General features: G+C 47.0%; 1 protein-coding gene across 1 annotated transcript in view; it reads right to left on the minus strand.

Moving 5' to 3' along the window:
- The window catches only part of LOC129824570 (piezo-type mechanosensitive ion channel component 2-like), a 185,795-nt gene that overhangs the window by 93,439 nt on the left and 74,856 nt on the right, over positions 1–17,500 (minus strand). The window contains exons 21-22 of the mRNA XM_055884261.1: positions 12,642–12,743; positions 12,162–12,327 (exon numbers count right to left, since the gene is read on the minus strand). Coding sequence (XP_055740236.1) covers positions 12,162–12,327; positions 12,642–12,743 — 268 coding nt within the window. The remainder of the gene's footprint in view (positions 1–12,161; positions 12,328–12,641; positions 12,744–17,500) is intronic.

Consider the following 17,500-nt stretch of genomic DNA (forward strand, 5'->3'; position numbering starts at 1 on the left):
TAAATGACTCACTACTGTAGTGGCTCTGGATAAGAGAGTCTGTTAAATGACTCACTACTGTAGTGGCTCTGGATCAGAGAGTCTGTTAAATGACTCACTACTGTAGTGGCTCTGGATCAGAGAGTCTGTTAAATGACTCACTACTATAGTGTCTCTGGATCAGAGAGTCTGCTAAATGACTCACTACTATAGTGTCTCTGGATCAGAGAGTCTGTTAAATGACTCACTACTGTAGTGACTCTGGATCAGAGAGTCTGTTAAATGACTCACTACTATAGTGTCTCTGGATCAGAGAGTCTGCTAAATGACTCACTACTGTAGTGACTCTGGATCAGAGAGTCTGTTAAATGACTCAACTAGAAAACGAGATAGGAAATAAAGCAACAATGTCTCCAATGTGTTGCTAGGCTTTAGCTCAGGGGGCTAACACAGTCCTGTAGTGCGGGTTCAAACCCAGTTAGTCTGACCACTTTATCTACATGAGAAGACACCCTGCTGTCTGTCATCATAACAGATACATCATTAAGACATTGAGCTGCAATAACAAAAAGCAACATGTCCTGTAATATAATCTGTCATATATCCATCAATCACATCATCTTAACGAGATCAATAATGGTCAGGCTTACAGTAAACGTCTGATGATCGATCAATACTTGGAGCCTACAGTGGATAATATAATATATGGGGTTGACATGAAACCCGATCCATGTCTGTCACTACAGGTATCTACTGTATGAGAGAGAGGGATGGAGGGAGACAGAGAGAGAGAGCGATAGGGAGAGAGAGATAGGGAGAGAGAGGGATGGAGGGAGGGAGGGAGAGAGAGAGACAGAGAGAGAGGGAGAGAGAGAGAGAGAGAGAGAGAGGGATGGAGGGAGGGAGGGAGGGAGAGAGAGACAGAGATAGGGAGAGAGAGAGAGATAGGGAGAGAGAGAGAGAGAGAGACAGAGAGAGAGAGAGAGAGATAGGGAGAGCAAGAGAGAGAGACAGGGAGAGAGAGAGAGAGAGAGAGAGAGAGAGAGAGAGAGAGAGAGAGAGAGAGAGAGAGAGAGAGAGATAGGGAGAGCAAGAGAGAGAGACCGCGAGAGAGAGAGAGAGAGAGAGAGCAAGAGACGTGTTGCTGTGCGTTTTGTTGCTGTGCGTTTTGCTGCCAACTTTACTTTACTTTGCAAGCTGACAACTTTACGTTTTTTGTTTTGTTTCTGTTTTTAATTACCGTTTATATTTTTAGTTTTTCCATCGCAACTTTTTTCCCTCATTCAACCTTTTCACTCCGGACGCTTTATCTGGACATGGTTCGTCAACACCTTCAACAGCCGAAGCTAAGTAGTAACATTAACATGATGTCTTCTAATTGCAGTCGCTGTACTCATAATATACAGGAGAACGATCGCCTTACGGCGAAAATAGCTGTGCTGCAAGCCCAGCTTCAGACGCAATCGTTAGGCAAGGGTAATTTCAGTGTAGGAAAGGAAGAAACAGCGTCTGTGCCACCAGTAAGTACAGATAGTAACGTTAGTATAAATCCCCCCGCACAGTCCCCGCAGCCGGACAACTTTCTCATGGCTTCTGGAGGGAAATGCTGTTGGAATGCTCAACCGGTGTCGCTCATTCAGCCGACAGAAACTTTCAACCGGTTTTCCCCATTATGTAGCGAGTCGGAGTCTGAGTCTGAGTCTTCTCTTGTCTCTACTCCTCCCGTTACGGGGTCTGAGACGCCGAAGGCTCCCACCGTTAGCTCTGACAAATTGAAAACCCTAGTCATTGGCGACTCCATTACCCGCAGTATTAGACTTAAAACGAATCACCCAGCGATCATACACTGTTTACCAGGGGGCAGGGCTACCGACGTTAAGGCTAATCTTAAGATGGTGCTGGCTAAAGCTAAATCTGGCGAGTGTAGAGAGTATAGAGATATTGTTATCCACGTCGGCACCAACGATGTTAGGATGAAACAGTCAGAGGTCACCAAGTGCAACATAGCTTCAGCGTGTAAATCAGCTAGAAAGATGTGTCGGCATCGAGTAATTGTCTCTGGCCCCCTCCCAGTTAGGGGGAGTGACGAGCTCTACAGCAGAGTCTCAGCACTCAATCGCTGGTTGAAAACTGTTTTCTGCCCCTCCCAAAAGATAGAATTTGTAGATAATTGGCCCTCTTTCTGGGACTCACCCACAAACAGGACCAAGCCTGACCTGCTAAGGAGTGACGGACTCCATCCTACCTGGAGGGGTGCTCTCATCTTATCTACCAACATAGATAGGTCTCTAACTCCTTTAGCCCCACAATGAAATAGGGTGCAGGCCAGGCAGCAGGCTGTTAGCCAACCTGCCAGCTTAGTGGAGTCTGCCAATAGCACAGTCAGTGTAGTCAGCTCAGCCATACCCATTGAGACTGTGTCTGTGCCTCGACCTAGGTTGGGCAAAACTAAACATGGCGGTGTTCGCCTTAGCAATCTTATTAGGATAAAGACCTCCTCCATTCCTGCCATTATTGAAAGAGATCGTGATACCTCACATCTCAAAATAGGGTTACTTAATGTTAGATCCCTCACTTCAAAGGCAGTCATAGTCAATGAACTAATCACTGATCATAATCTTGATGTGATTGGCCTGACTGAAACATGGCTTAAGCCTGATGAATTTACTGTGTTAAATGAGGCCTCACCTCCTGGTTACACTAGTGACCATATCCCCCGTGCATCCCGCAAAGGCGGAGGTGTTGCTAACATCTACGATAGCAAATTTCAATTTACAAAAAAAAAAATGGCGTTTTCGTCTTTTGAGCTTCTAGTCATGAAATCTATGCAGCCTACTCAATCACTTTTTATAGTTACAGGCCTCCTGGGCCATATACAGCGTTCCTCTCTGAGTTTCCTGAATTCCTATCAGACCTTGTAGTCATAGCAGATCATATTCTAATTTTTGGTGATTTTAATATTCACATGGAGAAGTCCACAGACCCACTTCAAAAGTCTTTCGGAGCCATCATCGACTCAGTGGGTTTTGTCCAACATGTCTCTGGACCTACTCACTGCCACAGTCATTCTCTGGACCTAGTTTTGTCCCATGGAATAAATGTTGTAGATCTTAATGTTTTTCCACATAATCCTGGACTATCGGACCACCATTTTATTACGTTTGCAATCGCAACAAATAATCTGCTCAGACCCCAACCAAGGAGCATCAAAAGTCGTGCTATAAATTCTCAGACAACACAAAAATTCCTTGATGCCCTTCCAGACTCCTTCTGCCTACCCAAGGACGTCAGAGGACAAAAATCAGTTAACCACTTAACTGAGGAACTCAATTTAACCTTGCGCAATACCCTAGATGCAGTTGCACCCCTAAAAACGAAAAACATTTGTCATAAGAAACTAGCTCCCTGGTATACAGAAAATACCCGAGCTTTGAAGCAAGCTTCCAGGAAATTGGAACGGAAATGGCGCCACACCAAACTGGAAGTCTTCCGACTAGCTTGGAAAGACAGTACCGTGCAGTACCGAAGAGCCCTCACTGCTGCTCGATCATCCTACTTTTCCAACTTAATCGAGGAAAATAAGAACAATCCAAAATTTCTTTTTGATACTGTTGCAAAGCTAACTAAAAAGCAGCATTCCCCAAGAGAGGATGGCTTTCACTTCAGCAGTAATAAATTCATGAACTTCTTTGAGGAAAAGATCATGACCATTAGAACGCAAATTACGGACTCCTCTTTGAATCTGCGTATTCCTCCAGGGCTTAGCTGTCCTGGATCTGCACAGCTCTGCGAGGGCCTGGGATCGGGAGAGACACTTAAGTGTTTTAGTACTATATCTCTTGACACAATGATGAAAATAATCATGGCCTCTAAACCTTCAAGCTGCATACTGGATCCTATTCCTACTAAACTGCTGAAGGAGCTGCTTCCTGTGCTTGGCCCTCCTATGTTGAACATAATAAACAGCTCTCTATCCACCGGATGTGTACCAAACTCACTAAAAGTGGCAGTGATAAAGCCTCTCTTGAAAAAGCCAAACCTTGACCCGGAAAATATAAAAAACTATCGGCCTATATCGAATCTTCCATTCCTCTCAAAAATTTTAGAAAAAGCTGTTGCGCAGCAACTCACTGCCTTTCTGAAGACAAACAATGTATACGAAATGCTTCAGTCTGGTTTTAGACCCCATCATAGCACTGAGACTGCACTTGTGAAGGTGGTAAATGACCTTTTAATGGCGTCAGACCGAGGCTCTGCATCTGTCCTCGTGCTACTAGACCTTAGTGCTGCCTTTGACACCATCGATCACCACATTCTTTTGGAGAGACTGGAAACCCAAATTGGTCTACACGGACAAGTTCTGGCCTGGTTTAGATCTTACCTGTCGGAAAGATATCAGTTTGTCTCTGTGAATGGTCTGTCCTCTGACAAATCAACTGTACATTTCGGTGTTCCTCAAGGTTCCGTTTTAGGACCACTATTGTTTTCACTATATATTTTACCTCTTGGGGATGTTATTCGAAAACATAATGTTAACTTTCACTGCTATGCGGATGATACTCAGCTGTACATTTCAATGAAACATGGTGAAGCCCCAAAATTGCCCTCGCTAGAAGCCTGTGTTTCAGACATAAGGAAGTGGATGGCTGAAAACTTTCTACTTTTAAACTCGGACAAAACAGAGATGCTTGTTCTAGGTCCCAAGAAACAAAGAGGTCTTCTGTTAAATCTGACAATTAATCTTGATGGTTGTAAAGTCGTTTCAAATAAAACTGTGAAGGACCTCGGCGTTACTCTTGACCCTGATCTCTCTTTTGACGAACATATCAAGACTGTTTCAAGGACAGCTTTTTTCCATCTACGTAACATTGCAAAAATCAGAAATTTTCTGTCCAAAAATGATGCAGAAAAATTAATCCATGCATTTGTTACTTCTAGGTTAGACTACTGCAATGCTCTACTTTCCGGCTACCCGGATAAAGCACTAAATAAACTTCAGTTAGTGCTAAATACGGCTGCTAGAATCCTGACTAGAACCAAGAAATTTGATCATATTACTCCAGTGCTAGCTTCCCTACACTGGCTTCCCGTTAAGGCAAGGGCTGATTTCAAGGTTTTACTGTTAACCTATAAAGAGTTACATGGGCTTGCTCCTACCTATCTTTCCGAGTTGGTCCTGCCGTACATACCTACACGTACGCTACGGTCACAAGACGCAGGCCTCCTAATTGTCCCTAAAATTTCTAAGCAAACAGCTGGAGGCAGGGCTTTCTCCTATAGATCTCCATTTTTATGGAACAGTCTGCCTACCCATGTGAGAGACGCAGACTCGGTCTCAACCTTTAAGTCTTTACTGAAGACTTATCTCTTCAGTAGGTCATATGATTGAGTGTAGTCTGGCCCAGGAGTGTGAAGGTGAACGGAAAGGCTCTGGAGCAACGAACCACCCTTGCTGTCTCTCCAGGGCCGGTTCCCCTCTCTCCACTGGGATTCTCTGCCTCTAACCCTGTTACTGGGGCTGAGTCACTGGCTTGCTGGTGCTCTTTCATGCCGTCCCTAGGAGGGGTGCGTCACTTGAGTGGGTTGAGTTACTGACGTGAACTTCCTATCTGGGTTGGCGCCCCCCCTTGGTTGTGCTGTGGTGGAGACCTTTGTGGGCTATACTCGGCCTTGTCTCAGGATTGTAAGTTGGTGGTTGAGGATATCCCTCTAGTGGTGTGGGGGCTGTGCTTTGGCAGAGTGGGAGGGGTTATATCCTTCCTGTTTGGCCCTGTCCGGGGGTTTCTTCGGATGGGGCCACAGTGTCTCCTGACCGCTCCTGTCTCAGCCTCCAGTATTTATGCTGCAGTAGTTTATGTGTCGGGGGGCTGGGGTCAGTTGGTTATACCTGGAGTACTTCTCCTGTCTTATCCATTGTCCTGTGTGAATTTAAGTATGCTCTCTCTAATTCTCTCGTTCTCTCTTTCTCTCTGAGAACCTGAGCCCTAGGACCATACGTCAGGACTACCGGGCATGCTGACACCTTGCTGTCCCCAGTCCGCCCGGCCTTGCTGCTATTCCAGTTTCAACTGTTTCTGCCTGCGGTTACGAAACCCCTACCTGTCCCAGACCTGCTGTTTTCAACTCTTAATGATCGGCTATGAAAAGCCAACTGAGATTTATTCCTGATTATTATTTGACCATGCTTGTCATTTATGAACATTTTGAAAATCTTGGCTCTCTCTAATTTTCTCCTTCTCTCTTTCTCTCGGAGGACCTGAGCCCTAGGACCATACGTCGGGACTACCGGCCGTGGTGACTCCTTGCTGCCCCCAGTCCGCCTGGCCTTGCTGCTATTCCAGTTTCAACTCTTCTGCCTGCGGTTATGGAACCCCTACCTGTCCCAGACCTGCTGTTTTCAACTCTTAATGATCGGCTATGAAAAGCCAACTGAGATTTATTCCTGATTATTATTTGACCATGCTTGTCATTTATGAACATTTTGAAAATCTTGGCTCTCTCTAATTTTCTCCTTCTCTCTTTCTTTCTCTCGGAGGACCTGGGCCCTAGGACTATGCGTCGGGACTGCCGCCCGTGGTGACTCCTTGCTGTCCCCAGTCCGCCTGGCCTTGCTGCTATTCCAGTTTCAGCTGTTCTGCCTGCGGTTATGGAACCGCCACCTGTCCCAGACCTGTTGTTTTTCAACTCTTAATGATCAGCTATGAAAAGCCAACTGAAAATTATTCATGATTATTATTTGACCATGCTTGTCACTTATGAACATTTTTGAACATCTTGGCATAGTTCTGTTATAATCTCCACCCGGCACAGCCAGAAGAGGACTGGCCACCCCTCATAGCCTGGTTCCTCTCTAGGTTTCTTCCTAGGTTTTGGCCTTTCTAGGGAGTTTTTCCTAGCCACCGTGCTTCTACACCTGCATTCTAGCTGTTTGGGGTTTTAGGCTGGGTTTCTGTACAGCTCTTCGAGATATTATCTGATGTACGAAGGGCTATATAAAATAAAATTGATTGATTGAAGAGAGAGAGACAGGGAGAGAGCGAGAGCGAGAAGCCTTGGCTTCTCAAATGACTGCCTCGCCTGGTTCACCAACTACTTCTCAGATAGAGTCTAGTGTGTCAAATCGGGGGGGCCTGTTGTCCGGACCTCTGGCAGTCTCTATGGGGGTGCCACAGGGTTCAATTCTCGGGCCGACTCTTTTCTCTGTATACATCAATGATGTCGCTCTTGCTGCTGGTGATTCTCTGATCCACCTCTATGCACACGACACCATTCTGTATACATCTGGCCCTTCTTTGGACACTGTGTTAACAAACCTCCAAACGTGCTTCAATGCCATACAACACTCCTTCCGTGGCCTTCAACTGCTCTCAAATGCTAGTAAAACTAAGTGCATTGTCTTCAACCGATTGCTGCCCGCACCCTCCCGCCCGACTAGCATCACAACTCTGGACGGTTCTGAACTAGAATATGTGGACAACTACAAATACCTAGGTGTCTGGTTAGACTGTAAACTCTCCTTCCAGACTCATATTAAGCATCTCCAATCCAAAATTAAATCTAGAATCGGCTTCCTATTTCGCAACAAAGCCTCCTTCACTCATGCTGCCAAACATACGCTCGTAAAACTGACTATCCTACCGATCCTTGACTTCGGCGATGTCATTTACAAAATAGTCTCCAACACTCTACTCAGCAAATTGGATGCAGTCTATCACAGTGCCATCCGTTTTGTCACCAAAGCCCCATATACTACCCACCATTGCGACCTGTATGCTCTCGTAGGCTGGCCCTCACTACATATCCGTCGGCAAAACCCACTGGCTCCAGGTCATCTATAAGTCTTTGCTAGGTAAAGCCCCGCCTTATCTCAGCTCACTGGTCACCATAGCAACACCCACCCGTAGTACGCGCTCCAGCAGGTATATTTCACTGGTCATCCCCAAAGCCAACACTTCCTTTGGCCGCCTTTCCTTCCAGTTCTCTGCTGCCAATGACTAGAACGAATTGCAAAAATCACTGAAGTTGGAGACTTATATCTCCCTCTCTAACTTTAAGCATCGGCTGTCAGAGCAGCTCACCGATCGCTGCAGCTGTACACAGTCCATCTGTTAAATAGCCCATCCAACCAACTACCTACCTCATCCCCATATTTGTTTTTGTTTTTCTGCTCTTTTGCACACCAGTATTTCTACACATCCTCATCTGCACATCTATCACTCCAGTGTTAATTTGCTAAATTGTAATTACTTCGCCACTATGGCCTATTTATTGCCTTACTTCATTTTCACACATGTATACAGATTTTTCAGATTTTTTTGCTTTATCGTCCTCCATTGAACTTTTCCATACATTAAAAGCTGTTATAATCCCAGACTAAAGAGTCTGAGTCGAAGTGCGAGATAGGGCAGGTGAGAGAGAGACAGAGAGAAAGAGAAAGCGAGAGAGAGCGAGCCCTCCTGACAAACCCCCCTCCCACACCCGCTGAGGACATACACAAGCCACAGATTGTACTCCTTATTGACTCAAACGGGAAATATATACAAGAAAATACACTTTTTCCCAAACACACAGGGGCTAAACTCTGGTGTCCAAACACCCAGCGCCCCCTGGACATGCTGTCTGAGGACCAACTATGGTCACCCAGCCACATAATAATACACACAGGCTCAAACGACCTGAGAGCACAGCAGGAAAGGGTGGCCACAGCACTGAAAGGAGTGATTGAAAAAGCTTCTTCCACTTTCCCCAAGGCACAAGTGGTTATCTCCACCCTGCTACCACGAAAAGACTTCCACCTTGCTGCCATACAGCGGGTAAACGCAAGTATTTCCTGTGACTGTTCCTCAAAACCAAATGTCTACCTGGCCCACCACTCCACCCTGGACTTCAACAGCCTTTACGACCAGGTCTATAAGGCAGCTTCACCAGGACCCTAAAGGATATCGCCCTTAACCGCAGCCCAACAGAGTCTTTATTAGTTTGGAACTTCTGTGAGTGTAATGTTTACTGTTCATTTGATATTGTTTATTATCTATTGGCACGTTTCCCATGCCAATAAAGCCCCTTAAATTGAATTGAATTGGAAATGGAATCGATAGCGAGAGAGAGAGAGGTCTGGAAAGTGGGCCAGAGTGGCAGACACTGATTGGACAGAATGTCTTATAGATGATGGACTTCTCTCTACCTCTATATCAGGAATCTGATACGTGGAAAAACCAGAGGTATAAGTGCCGGGGAACAAGGGCTGATGGCTGGGCAACCCTGGTCAACAGTAGTACACTATAGGTCAGTGGGTGCCATTTGGAACGCAGACTAGAGCATGGTTTGGGATGCAGACTAGATGCAGACTAGAGCATGGTTTGGGATGCAGACTAGAGCATGGTTTGGGATGCAGACTAGAGCATGGTTTGGGATGCAGGCCAGAGCATGGTTTGGGATGCAGACCAGAGCATGGTTTGGGATGCAGACTAGAGCATGGTTTGGGATGCAGACTAGAGCATGGTTTGGGATGCAGACTAGAGCATGGTTTGGGATGCAGACTAGAGCATGGTTTGGGATGCAGGCTAGAGCATGGTTTGGGATGCAGGCTAGATGCAGACTAGAGCATGGTTTGGGATGCAGACTAGAGCATGGTTTGGGATGCAGACTAGAGCATGGTTTGGGATGCAGACTAGAGCATGGTTTGGGATGCAGGCTAGAGCATGGTTTGGGATGCAGGCTAGATGCAGACTAGAGCATGGTTTGGGATGCAGACTAGAGCATGGTTTGGGATGCAGACTAGAGCATGGTTTGGGATGCAGGCTAGAGCATGGTTTGGGATGCAGGCTAGATGCAGACTAGAGCATGGTTTGGGACGCAGACTAGAGCATGGTTTGGGACGCAGACTAGAGCATGGTTCGGGATGCAGACTAGAGCATGGTTCGGGATGCAGACTAGAGCATGGTTTGGGATGCAGACTAGAGCATGGTTTGGGATGCAGACCAGAGCATGGTTTGGGATGCAGACCAGAGCATGGTTTGGGATGCAGACTAGAGCATGGTTTGGGATGCAGACTAGAGCATGGTTTGGGATGCAGGCCAGAGCATGGTTTGGGATGCAGACTAGAGCATGGTTTGGGATGCAGACTAGAGCATGGTTTGGGATGCAGGCCAGAGCATGATTTGGGATGCAGACTAGAGCATGGTTTGGGATGCAGACTAGAGCATGGTTTGGGATGCAGGCCAGAGCATGGTTTGGGATGCAGACTAGAGCATGGTTTGGGATGCAGACTAGAGGATGGTTTGGGATGCAGACTAGAGCATGGTTTGGGATGCAGACTAGAGGATGGTTTGGGATGCAGACTAGAGCATGGTTTGGGATGCAGACTAGAGCATGGTTTGGGATGCAGACTAGATGCAGGCTAGAGCATGGTTTGGGATGCAGACTAGAGCATGGTTTGGGATGCCGGCTAGAGCATGGTTTGGGATGCAGGCCAGAGCATGGTTTGGGATGCAGGCCAGAGCATGGTTTGGGATGCAGACTAGAGCATGGTTTGGGATGCAGGCTAGAGCATGGTTTGGGATGCAGACTAGAGCATGGTTTGGGATGCAGGCTAGAGCATGGTTTGGGATGCAGACCAGAGCATGGTTTGGGATGCAGACTAGAGCATGGTTTGGGATGCAGGCCAGAGCATGGTTTGGGATGCAGACTAGAGCATGGTTTGGGATGCAGACTAGAGCATGGTTTGGGATGCAGGCCAGAGCATGATTTGGGATGCAGACTAGAGCATGGTTTGGGATGCAGACTAGAGCATGGTTTGGGATGCAGGCCAGAGCATGATTTGGGATGCAGACTAGAGCATGGTTTGGGATGCAGACTAGAGGATGGTTTGGGATGCAGACTAGAGCATGGTTTGGGATGCAGACTAGAGGATGGTTTGGGATGCAGACTAGAGCATGGTTTGGGATGCAGACTAGAGCATGGTTTGGGATGCAGACTAGATGCAGGCTAGAGCATGGTTTGGGATGCAGACTAGAGCATGGTTTGGGATGCCGGCTAGAGCATGGTTTGGGATGCAGACTAGAGCATGGTTTGGGATGCAGACTAGAGCATGGTTTGGGATGCAGACTAGAGCATGGTTTGGGATGCAGGCTAGAGCATGGTTTGGGATGCAGACTAGAGCATGGTTTGGGATGCAGACTAGAGCATGGTTTGGGATGCAGACTAGAGCATGGTTTGGGATGCAGACTAGAGCATGGTTTGGGATGCAGACTAGAGCATGGTTTGGGATGCAGACTAGAGCATGGTTTGGGATGCAGACTAGAGCATGGTTTGGGATGCAGACTAGATGCAGGCTAGAGCATGGTTTGGGATGCAGACTAGAGCATGGTTTGGGATGCCGGCTAGAGCATGGTTTGGGATGCAGACTAGAGCATGGTTTGGGATGCAGGCCAGAGCATGGTTTGGGATGCAGACTAGAGCATGGTTTGGGATGCAGGCTAGAGCATGGTTTGGGATGCAGACTAGAGCATGGTTTGGGATGCAGACTAGAGCATGGTTTGGGATGCAGACTAGAGCATGGTTTGGGATGCAGACTAGAGCATGGTTTGGGATGCAGACTAGAGCATGGTTTGGGAGGCAGACTAGATGCAGGCTAGAGCATGGTTTGGGATGCAGACTAGAGCATGGTTTGGGATGCCGGCTAGAGCATAGTTTGGGATGCAGACTAGAGCATGGTTTGGGATGCAGGCCAGAGCATGGTTTGGGATGCAGACTAGAGCATGGTTTGGGATGCAGGCTAGAGCATGGTTTGGGATGCAGACAAGAGCATGGTTTGGGATGCAGGCTAGAGCATGGTTTGGGATGCAGACTAGAGCATGGTTTGGGATGGAAGGTAGTGTGCTAGTGCTCTGTCCTTAACTACTGCTGTTGATGGACACAGAGTGCCATAATGAAACAGTTCTCCACTCTGAGCATCAAAACACTGTAATGTTAGAACAGGACACAATCAATGGCTATCCTCTTTTCCTGTCTCTCCCTATCCTCCCATCGGATCCGCCTTCCTCGCTTGCTGCCTAGCGCAATCAAGGTGAGAGCTTCTGGTTGGTACTTCACTGGGCTGCACCTCTGTAACATACAGTAACATACTGTAACATACATGCTCATATGCATCACTCTCCATGGTATAATGGTATAGTCACTACCTGGAATGTATGAAGTCGGGCACAGGGTTGTGAACGCTGAAGGAGGCTGCGTCGAGGTCTCTACAGATCTCCACGTTGTCTCCGGCCATGAGACGGACGGCTGCCTTGTTCTCCTCTTCAAATATACTCTTCTGGAGTGAGGCGCAGAGAAGGAGCATGAAGTCATCTATAGAGAGGAGAGGAGAGGAGAGGAGAGGAGAGGAGAGGAGAGGAGAGGAGAGGAGAGGAGAGGAGAAAAAAGAGAGAGGAGAGGAGAGGAGAGAAGAGGGAGAGGAGAGGAGAGGAGAGGAGAGGAGAAAAAAGAGAGAGGAGAGAGGAGAGGAGTACGTGGCAAGGGGAGGATTTAGGAAAGCATATATTAGCTTCATAGCAATTTAATAGCTAACCAAAATGTAGATAGAGACTGAGGCAATATAATCCATTCTATTAACCCTGTCCATACCGATCCATAATACACCGACAGAGCAGTATGATACATACAGACAAGAAAGATTGGGTTGGGGTTGGTGTGGAAGTCAGGTAAATACAGCCACTTGATGACGTTGGAGTCCATTGCAGAGTTAGGGAACCGCCATGGGTAGTCTGAAAGCATGGAGAGCAGCAACAACAATATCAGGGGTCAAAAATCATCAAAACAGAAGATCCCATACATTTCATAATTAAGCTCAATTTAAACAAGCACATAACACATGTAAACTGTATAATGCACAAGACATACACATAATAATAATAATAATAATGATACTACTAATAATAATAAGATTAAACTATTTGTATAGTGCTTTTCAATAAAAAGTAACAAAGTGCTTCACATCATTAAATAATAAAACACAAGTCCTAACAAAGAAACAAAGACAGGCGGAAGGAGAATATATATTTGAATAATGTTTTATCATATATTAAACGCCTCTTTATGCTTTACATTTGTGGAAGAAGTACTAAGGTTATCTACAATCTGAGTTCCTTCAAGGTGGGGACCAAATACAACAACCTCTGATTTCTTATCATTGGTGAAGGGTAGCTACGCTAGCTTGGTCAACGGTGAAGGGTAGCTACGCTAACTTGGTCAATGGTGAAGGGTAGCTATGCTAGCTTGGTCAATGGTGAAGGGTAGCTATGCTAGCTTGGTCAACGGTGAAGGGTAGCTACGCTAGCTTGGTCAACGGTGAAGGGTAGCTATGCTAGCTTGGTCAATGGTGAAGGGTAGCTATGCTAGCTTGGTCAATGGTGAAGGGTAGCTATGCTAGCTTGGTCAATGGTGAAGGGTAGCTATGCTAGCTTGGTCAATGGTGAAGGGTAGCTATGCTAGCTTGGTTAATGATGAAGGGTAGCTACGCTAGCTTGGTCAATGGTGAAGGGCAACTATGCTAGCTTGGTCAACGGTGAAGGGTAACTACGCTAGCTTGGTTAATGATGAAGGGTAGCTACGCTAGCTTGGTCAATGGTGAAGGGTAACTACGCTAGCTTGGTCAATGGTGAAGGGTAACTACGCTAGCTTGGTTAATGATGAAGGGTAGCTACGCTAGCTTGGTCAATGGTGAAGGTTAGCTATGCTAGCTTGGTCAATGGTGAAGGGTAGCTACGCTAGCTTGGTTAATGATGAAGGGTAGCTACGCTAGCTTGGTCAATGGTGAAGGGTAACTACGCTAGCTTGGTTAATGATGAAGGGTAGCTACGCTAGCTTGGTCAATGGTGAAGGTTAGCTATGCTAGCTTGGTTAATGATGAAGGTTAGCTATGCTAGCTTGGTTAATGATGAAGGGTAGCTACGCTAGCTTGGTCAATGGTGAAGGTTAGCTATGCTAGCTTGGTTAATGATGAAGGGTAGCTACGCTAGCTTGGTCAATGGTGAAGGGTAACTACGCTAGCTTGGTTAATGATGAAGGGTAGCTACGCTAGCTTGGTCAATGGTGAAGGTTAGCTATGCTAGCTTGGTCAATGGTGAAGGGTAGCTATGCTAGCTTGGTCAATGGTGAAGGGTAGCTACGCTAGCTTGGTCAATGGTGAAGGGTAGCTACACTAGCTTGGTCAATGGTGAAGGGTAGCTACGCTAGCTTGGTCAATGGGGAAGGGTAGCTATGCCAGCTTGGTCAATGGGGAAGGGTAGCTACGCTAGCTTGGTCAACGGTGAAGAGTAGCTACGCTAGCTTGGTCAACGGTGAAGGGTAACTACGCTAGCTTGGTTAATGATGAAGGGTAGCTACGCTAGCTTGGTCAACGGTGAAGGGTAGCTACACTAGCTTGGTCAACGGTGAAGGGTAGCTACGCTAGCTTGGTCAATGGTGAAGGGTAACTACGCTAGCTTTGCCAATGGTGAAGGGTAGCTACGCTAGCTTGGTCAATGGTGAAGGGTAGCTACGCTAGCTTGGTCAATGGTGAAGGGTAACTACGCTAGCTTGGTCAATGATGAAGGGTAACTATGCTAGCTTGGTCAACGGTGAAAGGTAGCTATGCTAGCTTGGTCAATGGTGAAGGGTAACTACGCTAGCTTGGTCAATGGTGAAGGGTAACTACGCTAGCTTGGTCAATGATGAAGGGTAACTACGCAAGCTTGGTCAATGGGGAAGGGTAGCTACGCTAGCTTGGTCAATGGGGAAGGGTAGCTACGCTAGCTTGGTCAATGGTGAAAGGTAGCTACGCTAGCTTGGTCAATGGGGAAGGGTAGCTACGCTAGTTTGGTCAATGGTGAAGGGTAGCTACGCTAGCTTGGTCAAAGGGGAACGGTAGCTACGCTAGCTTGGTCAATGGGGAAGGGTAGCTATGCTAGCTTGGTCACTGGGGAAGGGTAGCTATGCTAGCTTGGTCAATGGTGAAAGGTACTTCCGCATAGCAGTGAAACTGAATGTTATGATTACAGATTATGGCCAAAACTTTTGAGAATGACACAAATATTCATTTTCACAAAGTCTTCTGCCTCAGTTTGTATGATGGCAATTTGCATATGCTCCAGAATGTTATGAAGAGTGATCAGATGAATTGCAATTAATTGTTAGTCCCTCTTTGCCATGCAAATGAACTGAATCCCCCCAAAACATTTCCACTGCATTTCAGCCCTGCCACAAAAGGACCAGCTGACATCATGTCAGTGATTCTCTCGTTAACACAGGTGTAAGTGTTGACGAGGACAAGGCTGGAGATCACTCTGTCATGCTGATTGAGTTTGAATAACAGACTGGAAGCTTCAAAGGGAGGGTGGTGCTTGGAATCATTGTTCTTCCTCTGTCAACCATGGTAACCTGCAAGGAAACACGTGCCGTCATCATTGCTTTGCACAAAAAGGGCTTCACAGGCAAGGATATTGCTGCCAGTAAGACTGCACCTGAATCAACTATTTATCGGATCATCACGAACTTCAAGGAGAGTGGTTCAATTGTTGTGTAGAAGGCTTCAGGGCGCCCAAGAAAGTCCAGCAAGCACCAGGACCGTCTCCTTGATTCAGCTGAGGGATCGGGGCACCAACAGTAGAGAGCTTGCTCAGGAATGGCAGCAGGCTGGTGTGAGTGCATCTGCACACACAGTGATGCGAAGACTTTTGGAGGATGGCCTGGTGTCAAGAAGGGCAGCAAAGAAGCCACTTCTCTCCAGGAAAAACATCAGGGACAAACTGATATTCTGCAAAAGGTACAGGGGTTGGACTGCTGAGGACTGGGGTAAAGTCATTTTCTCTGATGAATCCCCTTTCCGATTGTTTGGGGCACCCGGAAAAAAGCTTGTCCGGAGAAGACAAGGTGAGCGCTACCATCAGTCCTGTGTCATGCCAACAGTAAAGCATCCTGAGACCATTCATGTGTGGCGTTGCTTCTCAGCCAAGGGAGTGGGCTCACTCACAATTTTGCCTAAGAACACAGCCATGAATAAAGAATGGTACCAACACATCCTCCAAGAGCAACTTCTCCCAACCATCCAGGAACAGTTTGGTGACGAACAATGCATTTTCCAACATGATGGAGCACCTTGCCATAAGGCAAAATTGATAACTAAGTGGCTCGGGGAACAAAACATCGATATTCCGGGTCCATGGCCAGGAAACTCCCCAGACCTTAATCCCATTGAGAACTTGTGGTCAATCCTCAAGAGGCGGGTGGACAAACAAAACCCCACAAATTCTGACAAACTCCAAGTATTGATTATGCAAGAATGGGCTGCCATCAGTCAGGATGTGGCCCAGAAGTTAATTGACAGCATGCCAGGGCGGATTGCAGAGGTCTTGAAAAAGAAGCGTCAACACTGCAAATATTGACTCTTTGCATCAACTTCATGTAATTGTCAATAAAAGCCTTTGACACGTATGAAATGCTTGTAATTATACTTCAGTATTCCATAGTAACATCTGACAAAAATATCTAAAGACACTGAAGCAGCAAACTTTGTGGAAATTAATATTTGTGTTATTCTCAAAATTTTGGCCCAGGAATGTACAGAAAAAAAAGAATGGTGTACAGAATTGACCCCTGAGGGACACCATAGTGAATAGATTCTGGGGACGATACTGAACCAGCCATGCCCATGAGAAAAGTCTGCCACCTAGATATGAGCTGAACCGGTCGAGGGTTCCGGTAGATATGAGCTGAACCGGTCGAGGGTTCAGGTAGATATGAGCTGAACCGATCGAGGGTTCAGGTAGATATGAGCTGAACCGGTCGAGGGATCCGGTAGATATGAGCTGAACCGGTCGAGGGTCCAGGTAGATATGAGCTGAACCAGTCGAGGGTTCAGGTAGATATGAGCTGAACCGGTCGAGGGTTCAGGTAGATATGAGCTGAACCGATCGAGGGTTCAGGTAGATATGAGCTGAACCGGTCGAGGGATCAGGTAGATATGAGCTGAACCGGTCGAGGGTTCAGGTAGATATGAGCTGAACCGGTCGAGGGTCCAGGTAGATATGAGCTGAACCGGTCGAGGGATCCGGTAGATATGAGCTGAATCGGTCAAGGGTTCAGGTAGATATGAGCTGAACCGGTCGAGGGATCCGGTAGATATGAGGTGAACCGGTCGAGGGTTCAGGTAGATATGAGCTGAACCGGTCGAGGGTCCAGGTAGATATGAGCTGAACCGGTCGAGGGTCCAGGTAGATATGAGCTGAACCGGTCGAGGGATCCGGTAGATATGAGCTGAACCGGTCGAGGGTTCAGGTAGATATGAGCTGAACCGGTCGAGGGTTCAGGTAGATATGAGCTGAACCGGTCGAGGGATCCGGTAGATATGAGCTGAACCGGTCGAGGGGGTCCAGGTAGATATGAGCTGAACCGGTCGAGGGGGTCCAGGTAGATATGAGCTGAACCGGTCGAGGGTTCAGGTAGATATGAGCTGAACCGGTCGAGGGTCCAGGTAGATATGAGC

The sequence above is a fragment of the Salvelinus fontinalis genome, chromosome 26 (genome assembly GCF_029448725.1).
Source record: "Salvelinus fontinalis isolate EN_2023a chromosome 26, ASM2944872v1, whole genome shotgun sequence".
Classification (NCBI taxonomy): Eukaryota; Metazoa; Chordata; class Actinopteri; order Salmoniformes; family Salmonidae; genus Salvelinus; species Salvelinus fontinalis.